Genomic DNA, 18,282 nt, shown 5'->3' on the forward strand with positions numbered 1-18,282 from the left:
AAAGAGAAAATGTGTTCTTTCCAGTTCATTTTTTTATGTAGGATAACTCCGTATATTGAGAAGAGCTCGAGTTTGTCTGTTTTCTCCGGATGGACAATTAGGCCGCTACGCCCAGATGGCGGAGATATTAAGACCCTTTCTGTCAGCCGAGATAGGTGATTAAGGTACATCCCTGGTCAAAGGACAACGAGGTCGCCCGCGAGCAACGAAAACTGCATTAAGGCATTAAGGATTAATCTTTTTCATTACTAATAGTATCTCTAATAAGGTCAAATACCAGAGGTCCAGTAAATTGAAAACTGTGATACTTACCCCTCATAACCAGTGAACGAGAGCCAGATTAGTGACTTAAAGACATAAAGCGAGCATATCTTCCGCCGTAGCCTCAGTTTAGCAATTTAACATAGACTGCCTCGCAATATTGCTTAAAAAAGCTGCAAAAACTCCATTAGCAAATTAGTATAGTACTAAATTCCCTATCGTGAAAAGAAAAATTTTGCAAATATGAATTTAAATGAAACAAAATCCAGGTGACTATTTATTTAATTTTTGCTAATTTATTAATTAGATTTGTCTAACAAATTCAACAAATCATGTTTATAGCCAACACTGGGCTTAAATTTGAGTATTCAATTCTAATTATTTTAATAGATTAAGACTTACCGAAAGCAATACATTAAAAATTCACAGTATTCGTTCGTTTTAAACACTTACATACATATATATAAATCGTACATATGTACATATATACTAGTACGCACTTGCCTATAAATTACATGTAACATATGTATATACTTGTATATACATATATATTTTGGATTTTAATTGCTTAATTTGTTTTTGGTTTTATGCTGACTTAGCACTTCATAAAAGTAGAAATGTGTGCCCAAGAATAACTTAAGTATATAACGGGTTCTTCAAGAGCGATGTAAGATTAGTAAACAATAAGTCGATCGACCCCTCTCTTTTCAAGCATTCTTTTATTTATTTTTATTTATGCGAAAAAGGTCATACTATCGGTATTCATACCTTCAAATGTTGCTTAGCGCCCTTTTATAATTAGCAAGTAATAGAACACCCTGTATATGCCTTGGAACTTAAGAGAGAACATTTAGCGGAACTAATTTCATGAGTAATTAAAAGGTAAATAAACTTTTCTGCCAACTGAAAAAGGCACAGCTAAGTGGAGCCGGGACGCGAGAAAGCGTGTCGTTTCAAGGATAGTTTGCGATAGTCTTTTTTCGCTGAAAAATTTCGACTGCACAGCTATGGCCGCGGGTCAACACGTTGCTTTGTTTAAAGGTTCATTTATCATACCTTTCATTTGTGTGCCATGTTGTGGACCTGCTTCAGTGAAACTAGGTGGGACACGCTCCCCTGAGACTGCTGCGTGTATGCCAACACTATTTGGTTTTGTGGGTGCTTAGCAGCGCTTGCGATTTCAATTTACGGCATGGAATTACACACCGTGGTGGAGAATCGCCAAAACCGGTTCACTGCGGTGGTAATAAATTAGGCACCGTGCAAACGCCCAGCTCGCGCGCACAACTGACCAACCATTCGCCACACGCGGCTCTTTGCCAGCTCTCGCCTTGGGAGTTGGCCGCCTCCGCAACTAGCCGCGCTTGCCGTTGGCACCCCGAAACATAAATTTAATAAACAAAGTCAGGAGAAAAAACACAATTTTTCCTTCACAAGTTCTGGGAAGTGTTTTAGTTTTGTCACCACACTTTATCGGTAATTATTATTATCACTTACAATGCGTCAGTGCTGACACCAATGACACCGTTAAGTCAGCTCATTTGTTAAGGTTGCGTTTATATATATAAGAATTTTAATTAAGCATAGCATTACACAGCGGTTCAAAGTGTGTGCCTTCGGTAGGATTTTTGTTGTGCTGCCAGCAACCCACCGAAAGGACATCGCATGAGCTTTGAGCGTTGACGCTTTGGCTTCCTCTGCTGTGGCTCTGTAGTTGCTTGTGTCATTTGTGTCATGTACGTGGCCAGCGCTTATGTTTGAGTTAGAACTTGTGTCTATTTGCAGAAACACTTTAAGCTTTCGTCAACCAAGTTCGCCGGTATTCACAAATACTCCTTGATATTGCTAGCGCTTGGATATTTATTTACCTAAACGCCTCAAGTAATAAATTTGAAATATGAACCGGTCATTAATTATGCAGCATTTAGAAGTTTTTTTCTTACACAAGCCTTAGAGTATAAATTGCTTCAACTAAATTGTAGTATTTCTTAATTATAATCTTTGTAATTCGTATTTTAAATTGCTGTAGTCACATTTAGTCTAATTACCTCCCAACTTCATACGTACCAACAACTTTGGTTGTGCACCCTGTTTGCTTAATATTTGCAATTCCACCACTTATACATATAACTTATGAATAACAATTTAATCAAGAGTAGCGATTGGATTTGATTTACATTTTTAATATAATTACAAATTTTTTCCCTTAACCTTAGACACTGACTGTACACGGTTCTACTTAAGTAAATAAACTAAACACTAAATCACAAAGCTTCGAATTCCTATCGCAGAAAATATTTTTGAGAACAGTTATGATCGGTTGTGACGACGTGGGTTCGAAAATGAGATTTAAATTTAAATGTCGTTTCTTGGAACGTTGTTGTTAAGTAGTTGTCTACTACTCTAGATGTCATCTCATAACTCATCTTATATTCACCAAACTCGCGAATCGAACAAACATTAAGAGCTGTTGCACTTGTAATCCTATAACACTTGCGTTACATGTCAAAAAATAAATGAAATTATTAACAGTTATTAACAGAAACATAAACTTCGAAACATTCGGGCATGTATTCGGACTTATTGAGTTTGGCCCTAATTGTGTTAGTACCAAATTCACTACAGAAGAGTCTGTAATATTAACAGTTAAAGTGGAAAGCCGGAAAACATACCGAATAAATTGGGTATACCTTAATAAAACTTGGTTGAAGCGTTGAAGAAACGGTTATACTACTATGAACAAAATATAGTAAGACTTTGTTTAAAATTTTCAAGTTCTTAATTTATTCTTCAAAATCTATGTCGTCTCCCTTGGCCCAAATACATTCGTACCAACATTTTTTCCAATCCTTGAAATAGTTGTTAAAGTCAATTTCCGGAATAGCCTTCAAAGCGCGTAGCGATTCAAATTTAGTGTTTCAATTGACTGAAAACGGTTTCCCCGAAGCGATCGTTTAAGTTTACTGAACAGCCAGCAATCCCATAAAGCTAAATCAAGCGAATACGGTGATTGTGGCACGAAAAGCTCACGAAGAATCAATGTAGGGTGCGACGGTGCATTATCGTGGTGCAAAAACCAAGACTTGTCGATGAGTAATTCCGGCCTCTTTTTACGAATAGCTTCGCGCAAACAACACATAACATTCAAATAGTTTCCTTGTTTACAGTTTGGTCGGTCGGAAATAATTCGGATTGCACAACACCGCGGTAATCGTAGAAATCTGTCAACATAACCTTAATTTTTGACCTGCTTTGACGAGGTTTTTTCGGCTTCAGCTCAACTTTGTCACTGCATCCGGCCGAAAGATCGTCTATTTACGGGTCATAAACACAGACCCAAGACTCATAGCCAGTAATAGTATGTTTCACGACATCCTGGTAGTCGTTTCCTAGACGTTAAAATTGAGTGATTTTGGAACTAATCGTGCTTTCACTTTTCTTAGGTTTTCATTGATCCCTTCGATATTCTAATGATGCCAGTAAGATCTCTGACTGTATATCGTCGATTCTCAAGCACAAATTCCTTTATTTTATTGACGTGTTGACCATCAGCTGATGTTGATGACAGTCGTGAAAGTGGTACGTCATTGAATAAGTTGTGCCAATCAAAAACACTTGCTCCCGACAAAAAAATTTAATGGAACTTCCTTGTTACATCATTTCACTCATCGTAAAAATCGCCTAATGCACTTCATGTACTTAATTAAGATAAGCGTATACTAAACACTAATGATAATTTTGATTTGACATTTGCCACAGATGTCACTGACAGCCATAAAACCTAGAAAACAAATATTACGACGAAAAGGTTTTCGATTGATAGTTAAATTAAAAAGTCAGTTAATGTGACTTTTTGGCAGGAAACCAAAGCCGGAATGCAGATAGCAAAGGAAAAAAATGAATGCCGTTAATTCGTTCATTTTATTCAATCAAATTACTGATTGACTTTCAGCAATCAACAATGTTCGGAAAACGAGATTTTTGGCAAAAAGAATAAACATTATATTTTCTAATTGAATTTGAATCAAATTTTTTCAGACCTCTCTGAACTTTTTGAACTTTACGGAAAATCACAGAAAATATGCTCCAATCTAAGTTAAAAAAATCATTTCTTGTCTGCTATTCTAGTAACCTTAAATTCTATAGACCGATTAGAACATAGAAAGTACTAATATTCAGAAATATGTATCCTTACCTCATAATATTTCTATGTATGTACAGAAACATACATATATGGTAGACAAGAATCTGAATTATATGGAACTACTAAATATTAGATATATGCAGGGTATTAAAAATGATAGTGGAAAAATAACTTATATACACAACCAGCTGTCAGAAACGTACTAAGCTCCATCTATTCAAATTTGTTGGCTGGTTGAATGCTTTAAGGTCATGCGGGAACGCCAAGATCAAGGTGCGGGAGAAAAAACACTTATGTTTTTCCTCCCACGGTCTCGAAAAGACCTCGTCTTAGATGCCTAGGGGCATCGCAGTTCAAGTGACTAGTTGAAGTACCCGGCTATAATCGCGTAAGCGGTGTCTACGCCAGTAAAGAAAAATAAGAAGTTGAAGTATCAAAATTAGATATCATGTCTACTTCAAATTAAACTAAGCCTCCATCTGGCATTACTAAGGACCAGAGAGTCTACGAATGGTGTGATAGCCGGCCAATGTAACCTAATCTATGTGTTTTATTTCCAGAAGTCAGAATGAGAAAACCAAACATTTACCCTTGCCTTTATGTATGTAAGTCCATATGGTATATAGTATATTCATAAAAGAGACTATAAAACCAAGCTTCGCGAGCTCGGCTTGTAAAGACTACTGGAGTACTTTAGCGTGTTAAGGTTCGCTCTCATTAATTGAACTTAAATAAAGCAGGAAATAAAATAACGTTTCTTATTGGACTAATAATATTACATATTTATTTTCAATATCGTTTATCCTTTGCAGAAAATTCACTTTTCCCGAAAAATTTTCAAAGTAGATTGCAAACATGAAGCCTTAAATACAATCTTCTCATGAAAGTAGTTTTCCAATTTGAGCGATCGTATTACTTCTTGTTATAATGTAATTACCAAGTTAATTAAAATTTTCTCAAAATAAAAATTAAGTTTTACTGCTTTCATAATTCAGATACAATGGTATGTAGGAGTATAGTTAGAAATATGTATGCGCAAAGATTTTTTACCATTTCTAATTATTATTTCAAATTTGCTTTTATGAACTGAATTGGTGAGAAATTTTGATGATTTTGTACGTGCTTTCATAAAAACTGCTTTTCGTTAGGCAAAAATTACGCGAACTAAGTTAATTACAACTCAATAAGCTGAGCTTGTTCCATTAGCAAGCAAAATGAGTTCACTAAGGGGCCTTCGGCAAGCTATTTACATGGAAAATACATACATTATACAAATTATTATTTGCTCCATTTGTTCTTTAATTATTGTGAAAATCTCGAAGTTACTAATACGCACTGTTGAGCCGCTTACCTGCGCAACTTCGCATTTTCGCCCGTGGCAACCTCAATTTGAAGTTTCTAACAAACTTGCCACGGACACTTTTATCTGTTTTGCTTTGTTGAGCTAAAGTATGTTATAGCAAAAGCACGCCTTACTCTCCGCGCCCCCGCAGCTTATTGGGCTGCATTGCACCAAATTTTGTAATTTTTCCGTTTATTGTTTTTGTTTTCTTGCAACGCAACTTTCGAACGAACAAACGTCTGACAGGCGAAATTTAACTTTTTGCTTTGGCAGCTCTACAAATTCCGTGCAACTAAATTACATTAGTGCGACACACGCTACTGCTGAGCGAATGCTAGTCACGTTGCGTCTCGGTCATTTTCGCGCCACAGCAAAACGTTTGCGCCGCATTCGCAGTGATCCCCACTACATGTGAGCTCGTGTGTTTTTTTGGCTTGTGTTTTCGGCGCGGTGCATGCAAAGATAGAGCAACAAAATAACGAAAACAGACAATTTTCAATTCAACTTTGCATAGAAAAATAAAAACGGACTCGTAAATATGCCAACGTTACAGATTCGAAATCAGTTTAGCGTGGCAACCGCCTCACAAAAACATGCATTCAGATATTGGTGAGCCTGCGCCTATGTATTGGTGCGTGAGAGCGAGCTCGATTTGCATTCAGAGGCGTAGATGATTTCCAACTGTTGCCCTTGAGCCACTGATGCTTGTTGCAGTCCAATATACGACCCTGTGGCCTTTTCGTCAAGTCAATGTGAACGTTCAGTTTGATGATTTTATTCATTCGTGGGTGGTAAAACGGTTTTGATAAAGTTTGAAAAAAATATCGTTTTGTTTTCAGTGGAAAAAGGTAATACCCCACATACGTTAAATTATTTAATTATGAAATGGAGCGCAACTGAGTTTTTAATCCAATTGCTAGACTGCATCTTTTGAAGAGAAGATAAATTTCTAAATTTTATGTGGAAAAGAATTGGCATTTCAACATTTGACATTTTCAAAATTATTAAGAGGTCCCTTTCTTCAGATACAAGTTCACTATTAGATCTATGCGCTTTATTCAATTTAACTTCGAAAAGGCCTGAATGCGTAGTCAGTGGAGGACTGAAGTGAATTCTAAATTGAACCCAGCACACAAATGCCTCAAGTAATCGTTTTAGGAGCCACGTCGTCTTACAAAATTCCAATTAAATGAACTTGAATATGAAAAAAAAATATTCCAATCCTACTTCCCTTTTCCTTATGCTACACTTATTAGCTAGATATAACTATTTATACGTAACATATTTGCAGAGCATTCAACTATCGTCTTATGGACATAGTGTTCGTTGGAAATTGCGGTTTCATGGAGACACTGAAGAAGCGCTTGCACGTCAGTCGCCAAAATGCCGCTCGAAAATCAACACTGTAGAAGGCATAAATGAAGGGATTTATGGCGCTATTGAACCAACCCAGCCAAGTGAGTCCCTTCGCCAGCGTTCGACTTACTTGATGCTCCTCCAGGAAAGGGGTTATCAGATAGTATACGAAGAACGGTAGCCAACAGGCGATGAAGCCGCCCACAACAATGCTCAGCGTTTGCGTAGTTTTGTTCTCCTTTTTCAGCGAAGTGATGCGATTCGAAAGAGATTTGGCATGGTGGTGATGGTGTTGTTGCTGTATGCGTGTATGACGTGTCAGTGCAGCTGCTTCCGGCTGCAAATGCGGCGATGTGGTCGCACTGGCTGCAGAAGCAATCGCGTTTAAGCCTGAGCCGCTGCCGCCGCCGGAAGCGCCAAAATGATGGTGATGTCGCACGCTAAGCGTACGTGCCGGCCAGTGTTGATCACTTAAGCTTGTATTGCCAACTGCGGGAATGTTCAGACCACCGCCGCCGCCGCAACCGCTTGTCATAACGGTTGTGGTGGAGGACGATGTCGGGGTCCGCCTTAAAGACGACGGACGCGTTAATTCATAGCAACTATTCTTGGCATTCGCTGTGCTTAGAGCAAGTAAAGAGTGACATTGAGGCGACGAACCACCACCACCACCACCGTTGCCATTATCATTGCCACTGCCGTCAGTAGCTGCCGTGGTAGTGGCGCCGCCAGCCTCACCTTCGCACAGCATCACGTCATGCAACTCCTTGGCGATGGTTTGGTTTGAAAATGTACGGGCTGCTGCCTGCTTTCGTTGGCCCGAACTGAGCTCCTGCTCAGAGAAGTCATGGTCAATGTCATTTTCTACATCGGCGGCTGTGTAACGCTTGAACTTCTGCAAAACCAGAGCAGAGAAAAATACATAAATATCTAATAAGCTTGTTATTTTACTCAAAATTGCTGAACATCTACAAAATTAGCTCGAAAATTAAAGCTAGATGAACAATTGAGGAAGAACAAAGTTCGGGTACAGCCAAACATTTTATACTCTTGCAACTTGTAGGCATCAAAGCCAGGGAAATACTTTAAAATGTTAAACGCCAACCAGAGGATTGAAATCCAAGCAACTCATACCCTGGCCCTGACTTTCATTAAGGTACCTCACATATAATCATCAATCATGTGGAGTAAAGTCAGCCGGATGTTCGACAATCCTTGTATTAGTTATATGGGGCTAGGTAAAGTTTTCATTCAAATTTATCTATTTTAGGCTCAATGCTATACTGTTATGAGGAAAACACGCTTTTTTCTTTTCATTTTTATGATAAATATTGGCCAATATATGCAGTATAAAGTCTTTATCTTAGATATATGGCGCCTCAGGGACGTATTGAGCCGATTCAAACAATTTTTGATACACAGAGTAACCACTATTACTAAGAAAGGATTTTCTCTAAATTTCAATTGAATAAGCCATAAATTTACCAATATTTTCGGTCAGAAATGAACTAAGGATACTGGGGCTGGATCCCATAAAGCCCTCTCATACTATCTCGGAGGTAAAATCTACTCTCTTTGGCATATTTAACTTATTTTAGTATTTATTAACAGTACTGTTATATTGGGAGTGAAAAGGGTTATCTTTCTATTTTATCCACGAGGCCTCGCCTACTTTTTCAAACTTTTTTGCCCACAACTGCCTCTTGCTTATGCGATCTTCTGTGCCAAGTTACATTTTTATATCTTGATTAAGTGCTTAGTTATGGTATTTTAAAGGTTTTCAATTAATGGTGTCTTGTGAGCGTGGCAGTGGTCCGATTACGCCTGTCTACAAGTTCGTTCTGTGTTTTTGTGCCAAGGAATGCGCATATTAATTTTCATCAAGACATTTCAATTTTTACCCAAGTTACAGCTGGGCAAACGGACAGACAGTCTTTCGGATTTTAATTCGTCTCGTCATCCTGATCATTTATATATATGCACATATATAACCCTATATCTAACTCCATAAGTTTTGTGTGACACGTGCTACCGTTAGGTGAAGAAAGCTATTATATTCTGTAGCAACATGTTGCAAGAGTATAAAAATGCCGAAAAGGACAGTGACACATTTCCGAAAATGTATTTGTATTTGTCGACTCAACATTTTCAATGTCAAAGCCCATGAATTTAATCATAATTCAACTAAAAAACACATATCTGGAAAGACACACATTACTCACCTTATTATGTACGCTGATGTCCGTCATGTGGTCATGGCGCGACGAAATAACACATGAAATTCTCGCATAAACATAAATCATAACGGCCATCGGAATGAAGAATGAGCCCATGGCGGAGAAAATCACATATCCTTCGTTCTGATTGTAACGACACTCGCTTAGGTCACGTCGCCCTGGCTCGTACCTGTTTGGTCGGAGGCAAAATTTGAAAATTATGCTCACTTTAAATTGAAAATGTTATTTAATTTTTATCCTCAATAAACATCCCCACACAGCAAAAGAAAAGCAAAAATAACAAAAGAAAGACAAAAATTGCTGACACTGTGATCATAACTAACTAATGCTAAGATTATAAATCCGTTATAAGCCTCTATTTGTTAACATCATCAATCTACTCTCTGACTCTGACACCTTTCAGGTTGACCGATAAAAATGTCAGCCTTAAGCATTGAAGGCCATATATTCGGTAGGAGACTTGAAAACTTATAATCCGATTTCGACTACTTTTGGACGTGACAATGCCTTAATTAAATTAGTGTGCACAGTTTACTTTTCGATAATTTGGGTTCTGGTAATGTAAGGTGAAAGAATCATGTAAAATTTAGAATTGTGTGTGTATGAGAATTAGGCGTGGTTGTACCCCGATTTCGGCCATTTTCAAAAGAAATTCTTAATAATCTTAATGGACACTTCGAGGGAATTCTCATGAGAGTATGATAATTTAAACTCGAATTGCCAACTTCGGATGCAATGTGTCTTTTGAGGATTTTAGGTAATATAACGCTATTCTGACAAGTCTCGTGCCCATACACTTCCCACACATACAATAAACGATAATCACTGTTTGTCAGCTCGAGCAATAGGTTTCAAGAAACTTCATCAATATTTTAAAAAGGTAAAAAGTTGAGTTTACCACTCCACAACTTAAGTTTGCAAATCCACCATGTTTCTTGGGATAGAAAAAAATTATGATTTGATGAGTCAAAACAACCTTCAGATTTGTGCTCAGCGACCGCAAAAACACATGAGTGATTTTGTGAAAAGAACGCCTAAACAATTTCTTTGGTGGACCTGTGCTATTTTTAATGTGAATTGCAATATTTTGTTTCCAAGAAATATCTAAGTAACCCAATCGGTTAGCAAATGTCGAAGTTATTCAAGATTACACCAAACCATTTTTAAAAACCACCAAAAACCAAGTGTTATTTTCTGGAGAAGTTCTGTTGTGTGCCAACCATAGGGTCCAAAAAGTGGAGGTTTTAGATGTCACCAAGCATATTTCTGTACCTATTCCTAAAAGAAGTTTACATTATAGGGCAAAAAATTATAAACATCCATGTTGAGGCTCTGCTAGTTTGTTTTCAATGACAAATATGATAGAAAATCAATAAGCTTATCTCGAGAATAAACTGCTGGCATACTAGCAAATATCCCTTTCAAACCAGCCCTGTTATTTTAAAAGTTGTTTCCGAAATAAAACTTCTCAGTAATTGAAAAGTGATCAAAAAACGTTTTCAAAGGTCATTACGAACTTTATATTTCCTAACAATGTCATATTCATTAAACGTGTGCTCCATTTTGGTTAGGAAGAAACGTTTATAGCCACAGTTCACACAATAATGGTCGGGCTTTTTTGACTCTTCAAATTTAATCAAGCAATGCACCTTTAATGCCCGCCAGACAATTTGTAAAAAGTACAATCGCACCTACACCCACACAGCTACACTCACACATACACACTTACTTACCAACCCAACATTGGCGGGCACGTGATAGCCAAAGCCAGGACCCAAACAACCAGAATCATTATGAACGCCAATCGCTTGGAGCGTCTTCTGCGTGAATAGGTCAGAGGTTGCGTAACGGCCAAGTACCTAAAGCAAACAAAAGAGCAAGGTAGAGGACACCTCAAGTGAAAATGGCTTATAAAAATTAATGGCATTGATAAAAAACTTTCAAATGTTGCTTTTTCCGATGCTCATTTGAAAAAAAAAATACATTTTCTCAAATTCGTTCTTAATTAAAAGTTCCACTTAACGCTTCGACATACTCAAATATTTAACGGTTAATTGCATAGTATGACTCGGTCATTAGGCGCTCGTTTGCCCCTATTCGTACTCACCTGTCGACGCTGATGGCGCACAGGCTCAGTATAGATGCCGTACAGAGCAGCACATCCAGTGATATCCAAATGTCGCAGAGCACCCATCCCAGACGCCAGGAGCCTGCAAAGAAACGAAGTGCCAGGGACATGCAAGTTAAGTGATTTTTTCGCAAGCAAAGTACCAATAAAATTGGATTAAAAGTTTCCACAGAAAAATGCAAAGTAAACCGAAATAAAAAGTGCAAAGCAAACCGAAATAAAAATAAAAAGAAACACCATTGAAAATACGAGCGGTCGAAAACTATAATTTTTCTCCTAAGAGTCTCTGAAAAGGTGTTTTTGTGTTGTATTTTCCATGTATAAAAAGGTGAGATGAAAATGGCAAATGTCTTTTTTGAAGGAAGCGTTGACACAACGGCGCAAGGTGACAATACCAAATTGTCAGTTTTTTTGAATGCGAACAGATCTGCTATTTCAACAGAGCATTAGTGTGGAGCAAAAATGTGAACTATTCAAAGGTAAGCTGAAATTTTAAGGATAAAGGAAGCGCTGCCGAGTTAACAGAACGGTGGTTTCACAATACATCTAGATTATTGGGGGGTCAGTAGGTTACCATGGCATATATGTGAAAAGGCCCTGCCGGCGAACTGATTGAGTTTTAAATTATGAATTTAAATGAATATAATATGTGCCAAAGCTTAAAATTTACCACCTTTTACTTAGGATCTCAACATCTAACACGCATCGACTCAACACATTTTGGTTAATATTTTGAGTATGAAGCGTGTCTTTGGACTCGTACCAAAAGACAGGAATCTTTTTCTTTGACGCAATAATTGTTACGGATCTCTCGATTTCAATGTCTTAGACTAACCTTTCATGTACTTTCACACTCGTACACCGAAGAATGTACATTAAACGAAGATATTTGCAACTAACAGCATGAATCTTCGGAGACCCTAGAAAGTATATTTATAAATGATCAGTGTGACGAACTAGTCCCTCAGTTTTTGAAATATTTATGTGAAATTTCGCACACGCCCCTTTCTTACTAAGCTGCTAATTTTTTCAAGTCGGAGGATATTCCAGCGTCGGTGCAGCCGAAGTTAGCCTTTTTCTTGATTTATAAAGTTTTCGAAAGCATAAACCCGTAAATTGTTAACAAATCAGAGTAAAAGTTATCCCTCAGTTGCGCATGCTAGCAAAGTAAATTTTGGCATAAGAATTCTTTGACTTGAAACGGACAGGTGCCGACGTAAAGTATGTATGATAACGTAACGAGCTCACCATCCGCCAGTGTATTGTAAGCTTGCCAATCAAGAAACCTTTATGGCGGAACAAAGCAAATTATTTTTCGAAAACATCAACGTTTTTCACCTTGTACCCAAGGGTCGAATGGCGAAAACTTTTATTATGCGACAAAAGGTTCTGTTGCTCAACATGCCGCCCTTTTTATACTCCTGCAACATGTTGCTACAGAGTTTAATAATTTTGTTCACTTAACGGTTGTACGCATCACCCAAAACTATTCGAGTGGGATATAGGGTTATACATAAAATATATGTTCTTATATCTAAAATTGCTTGGATTCCAATCCTCTGGTTGACGTTTTACACCTTAAGGTATTGCCCTGGCTTTGATTTTTGCACGTTGCAAGAATATAAAATTCTCGATTGCAGCCGAACTTGGTCCTTCCTTACTTGTTCTTTATTTACTTTATTTCCGTAAATACAAATATAGTGATAATAAGAATATAGTCGCAAGTTTCACCTTTGGAGGGCATAAAGAATGAAATACGAGTATAAAAATTTTTGTAACACAAAATTTGAGTAACGGTGCAAATCGGCTTATTGTAATAAAGAGAAAGTTGAAAAGTTCAGTGCTGAATGGACTTCGTTTCCTCTTCATCTCTATTCTTCCTTCCACCCATTGCTTCTATATATGTATATGTATGTTACTATTTACATACAAATGTACTATTATCCTCTTAAAAGTGAAACACTTTCGACCGAATTACTAGAAACCAAAGTTGAATTTTAAAATCAACGTCGTCTTTGTTAGCGCAAATATTTAATCAATGAGCGGTTTGCACTGGATGTACGTGACCCAAAGCTGAAACTCTTCCCACAAGTATCACAGAGTAGTATGTATTTGTATTTGTATCGGAAAAATAAAGTCACTAGAAGCAGCTTTTTATAAAACATACATAAAAGTACTATATGGTGGTATAATAAACAAGGAAAAACGTTAACTTCGGCGGGCACCGAAGCTAATACATAAATTTGATTTAATATTGAGGAAGTTACAGATATTGAAACATAGAATTTTCAAACATGCACTCACTTTTGCTTGCCACTGTATACCCTTCACAGGTGCATTTCTTTTAGTGACTATGTGTCCAGTTTAGATGGAAGCTATATGCTATAGTAATCTGATCTGAACAATTTTTTCGGAGATTATGTTATTACCTAAAGCAGTAATCCATGTCAAATTTCGGGAAGATACCACGTCAAATGCGAAAGTTTTCCATACAAGAACTTGATTCCGATCGTTCAGTTTGTATGGCAGCTTTATGTTATTGTGCTCCGATATCGGCAGTTCCGACAAATGACCAGCTTCTTGAAGAGAAAATGACGTTTACAAAATTTCAAAACGATATCTTAAAAACTGAGGGGCTAGTTCGTATATATACAGACAGACAGACGGACAGACAGATGGACAGACAGATAGACGGACATTGCTAAATCGACTCAGCTCAACGTACTGATCATTTATGTATATGCTTTATAGAGTCTCCGACGCTTCCTTTGGGTGTTACAAACTTCGTGACAAACTTAATATACCCTCTTCAGGGTATAAAAGTAGGTTTTAAATAGGAATTAAAATAAAATATACATTTCTTATATACATCATTCCGCAATTTATAATATATGGAGGATGGAGTCATGTGTAGAAGTTCACGCAAGTCAGAAAAATTCTCTGAATGCCATGTTCTTGGCAGTGGCTAGAAACGATTCTTTTACATATGGCTCAAACAGCTCACAGCTTGCGGTACTAGACTAAGTATCCTTTGGGCAGCCAAAGAACATTCATTTGAAGGCGAGCTACGGTGGGAAAGCGTGTCATCCCTCCCGACGGTTGTGAGCTAAGTTTGGGCCCCGCCACGTAAAACACACACCCACTGAAAAGGAACCCTTGATGATGACGGCAAACGCATTACGGAATACTATTTGAGGGCATGCACCTGGAATGTCCGATCTCTTAATTGGGAAGGTGCCGCTGCCCAGCTGGTTGATGTCCTTTTAAAAATAAAGACTGACATCACCGACGTCCAAGAAGTGCGATGGGAGGGACAAGGACCGAGACGAGTAGGTTATTGTCTCATTTACTACAGAGTCCATATAAATGAGCGCATATTCGTTGTCGGATTCATGGCCACAATCCGCATCAAACCGAAGTTTTTCAACATATCACCTCCACCCCGATGGAAGAGAAGGACGATGTGAGCAGAGATGTCTTCTATGAACGTTTGGAGCGCATCCCCCAAGGTGTCAAAATCGTCATTGGTGACATTAACACCAGGGTAGGCAAAGAAGGTATCTTTGGTACAAAGGCCGGTAAATTCAGCATCCACTACGAAACATCCCCAAATGGGCTGAGGCTGATCGACATCGCCGGGGCCCGAAATATGATTATTTGTAGCTCTAGATTCCAATAGAAGAAAATTCATCAAGCTACCTGGCTGCCTCCGGTTCGAAAAGTCATTAACTATATCGGTCATGTTGTGATAGACGGAAGACAGTGTTGTAGATGTGCGTTCGCTCCGAGGTCTCTGTGCAGAAAAAATGCAAGTCAACAAATACAAGGAAGGGTGGAGATCGGAATGATTTTCTACTCGACTTGCATTCCTGCTCTCCGAGAACACTCGTCAGCAACTCGGTACGAGTATAAGGGAACTATGGGACGGCATTTCAAGCTCTTTTTAAGTGCGCTCTGCCCAATCCACATAAAGGAAGACCCAAAAATTTGCGCCAACTACCGTGGAATAAGCCTCCTCAACATCGGATATAAGGTTCTATCGATTCCCTATGCCCTAAATCTTGGAAAATACCCGTGAAAAGAGAATTGACACGCACCACCTTTTCGTTGAGTTTTAACAAAAAACTAATACAGCTGCGTAAACTGTCGTTGAACAATACCAAAAGCTCCGTCAGGATCGGGAAGGACCTCTCCGAACCATTCGATACCAAACGAGGTTTCAGACAAGGCGACTCCCTATCGTGCGAGTTCTTCAATCTACTCTTGGAGCGAATGTGTGAAGATATTAACGTGTGCGCTCGTTAGCTCCCGACATCTGTGCCGCAAGTAAAGCATTAGCGCATTGCGATGTAACTGCGCAACGATGGATGTGCCATACATATCAATATCTTTGGAATGGTACGAATGAACAAAAAATTTTTTGCAGATTATTAAAGGTGAATATTTTCCACGTTGTGTCACATAATTTTCAAATTTTTTTACCGTGAAGAGCACTTAAAAAATTTCAATTGTTTAACAAAAAATTATATAAAATATTATTATTTAAAAAAAAAGACCATGAAAAAATATTTATAATATAGCACGAACATTTTTCTTTGGCTTCACAATGAGAATTATGAGAAAATAATTTTACAATTTTATCGTCCTCTAAATTTCAACCTTCAATAACTTTAACAAAAAAATAATTTTGACGAAATATTTATATCACGAGGTATGCGTCTGGTTCCCTTTCTAATGAACTGCTAATTTTCAAAATAGGAGATCTTTAGAAATTTTAATGGACCACTTGACGTGGTACCAATCTAGAAACAAACAAGTAAATAAAGGCTAAGTTCGGGTCCATTCAGTGATCGAAGCCAGGGAAATACCTTAAGGTGTAAAATGTCAATCCAAGTAATTGTATACATACATAGACTCCACATAACTCATACACTGACCGACATATCCGGGTTAAGGTTCGTTAGAAAACCGGAAATTATCAAACCTAGTACATGGCAGTTGGGGTTGTATTGACCCTATTTTATGCATTAAATATTATCATGCCACATACTAAAAAAATTTTCCCAGGGTCTCATTAAGATACCTCGCATACAATCACCAATCATATATAACTCTATATTTGGTAAAAGGTGGCTCAGAGAAGTATTGAGCCGATTCAACCCATTTTAGGTACACAGAATAACTACTATCAGAAAAGGTTTATCTTTGAATTTCAATTGTACATATTTGCCACACATTGAATGATATTTTCGGTCAAAAGTTAATTACAGATACTGCGGTCCTCATATGCGGTACCTAGGGGCTTGAACAGTTTTATTTGGAGTTGGACAATTTTTGGCCTTAAGATGAAATACTTTAAAGGGATTATTAGTGCAAAGTTTTAGTCCGTAATATCAATTACTTCGTGATTAATGATAAAATTTTGTGTTATAAACAGCTGAAAGCACATTTTTTGGCCAACATTTGATAATTTTTTCGAAAACAGTTTTTCGGTGTGAAATTCTCTCAATTTTTAAATTATTACTCTTTCTGATAGCTGCTAAGATGATGCTACAAAAATAAGTATGGAAACAAAGCTTACGATAATAATAAACGGTAATTTGAATTGAGAAGATTAAATCTTGTAATGAATATGGTTCATACTATATACGTACTTCGATACATATGTATGTATATAAGTAAGTATGTAAATACGAAGTCAATATTAGAGTTGTGGCTATCATTTTCGACATAATAGAACGGAAATATCATTGGACCGTCATTTCTCGTAATTTGACTCACCTATCAAGTGGACAGCTACAGCGGGTGGCATCACAAATATACCCACCAGAAGGTCAGCGATGGCCAAGCTCATAACGAAGCAGTTGGTGACCGTTTTTAAGCGACGCGTTGTTATGACGGCCAATATGACGAGAGTGTTGCCGATGATGGTAACCACAATGAAAGTGCTGAAGACAGCAATTAGACAAATGCCCTGCCACGACAGCATCAGGTCGTAGAACCGCGCCCATTCCTCGTCCGCGTCAATGGCAGTTGCGACATTATTAGTGTTGTTGGCCATAAACCCCGTTTGAAGCGGACTGCTGTTGTTGCTGCCGCTGGCGGGCGTTGCGGTGGCGCTGACAGCTGTCGTCAGCAAGAGTGAGCGATTGATGTCTTCCAGGTTTTGCTCGTCATACATGACCGTACTCGTGTGTGTCGAATCATTTAGTGTTGTCACTGTGTTTATTGTGGGTGCATGTAGCAGCTGCGCGCTACTGTTGCCAGTATCATAGGGACTATTGTTGTTGTCGTGGCGATTGGCGCTGTAATACATCGCATATGGCATTTTTTGTGCCATTCGATTGTGAATTTCGTTACGCGTCATCATTAACGGGACATTAGTAGCGATTTTGTGCAACGAGTTATTTCCATTGCCATTCTTCGTGCCAGCTGGTATTGCCCAGATGATGGCGTAGGTCTTCGTCGGAATTTGCATCGGAAGGCCAAACTCTCATTATAGACACTTTGCCGCTTTCAAAGTCCTCAGTTTGCCGTTTGATACTGAAATGGAGAGTGAAATCATTCAAAATTTGACTTATCAAAAAAAATCGTATATATCTACATATTCATTTATATGTATGTATGTATGTATACTCGTTTTTATGCAGATACTTTCACCCACACGATGTCGCTGCACGCAAATCCTTTTCAACACATGCCACTCACGGCTTTGTTCTTGACCGAATTTGAAGCTTGTCGGCTTCCGATAACGGAAAACATCTGCTGTGGCAGACTATTTACATACATATGTACATACACATATGTGTGCTTC

General features: G+C 38.0%; 1 protein-coding gene across 1 annotated transcript; it reads right to left on the reverse strand.

Annotated features, from left to right (window-relative positions):
* Positions 1-551: 551 nt before the first annotated feature.
* LOC105226620 (dopamine receptor 2) lies at positions 552-17,980 on the reverse strand. The gene is given in 6 exon segments (XM_011205587.3): positions 552-7,998; positions 9,326-9,509; positions 11,074-11,199; positions 11,448-11,550; positions 17,250-17,926; positions 17,928-17,980. Coding segments are annotated over 6 exon segments (2,079 nt in total). The 5' UTR covers positions 17,966-17,980; the 3' UTR covers positions 552-7,047.
* Positions 17,981-18,282: the final 302 nt, after the last annotated feature.

Source organism: Bactrocera dorsalis, chromosome 2, assembly GCF_023373825.1.
Source record: "Bactrocera dorsalis isolate Fly_Bdor chromosome 2, ASM2337382v1, whole genome shotgun sequence".
NCBI lineage: Eukaryota > Metazoa > Arthropoda > Insecta > Diptera > Tephritidae > Bactrocera > Bactrocera dorsalis.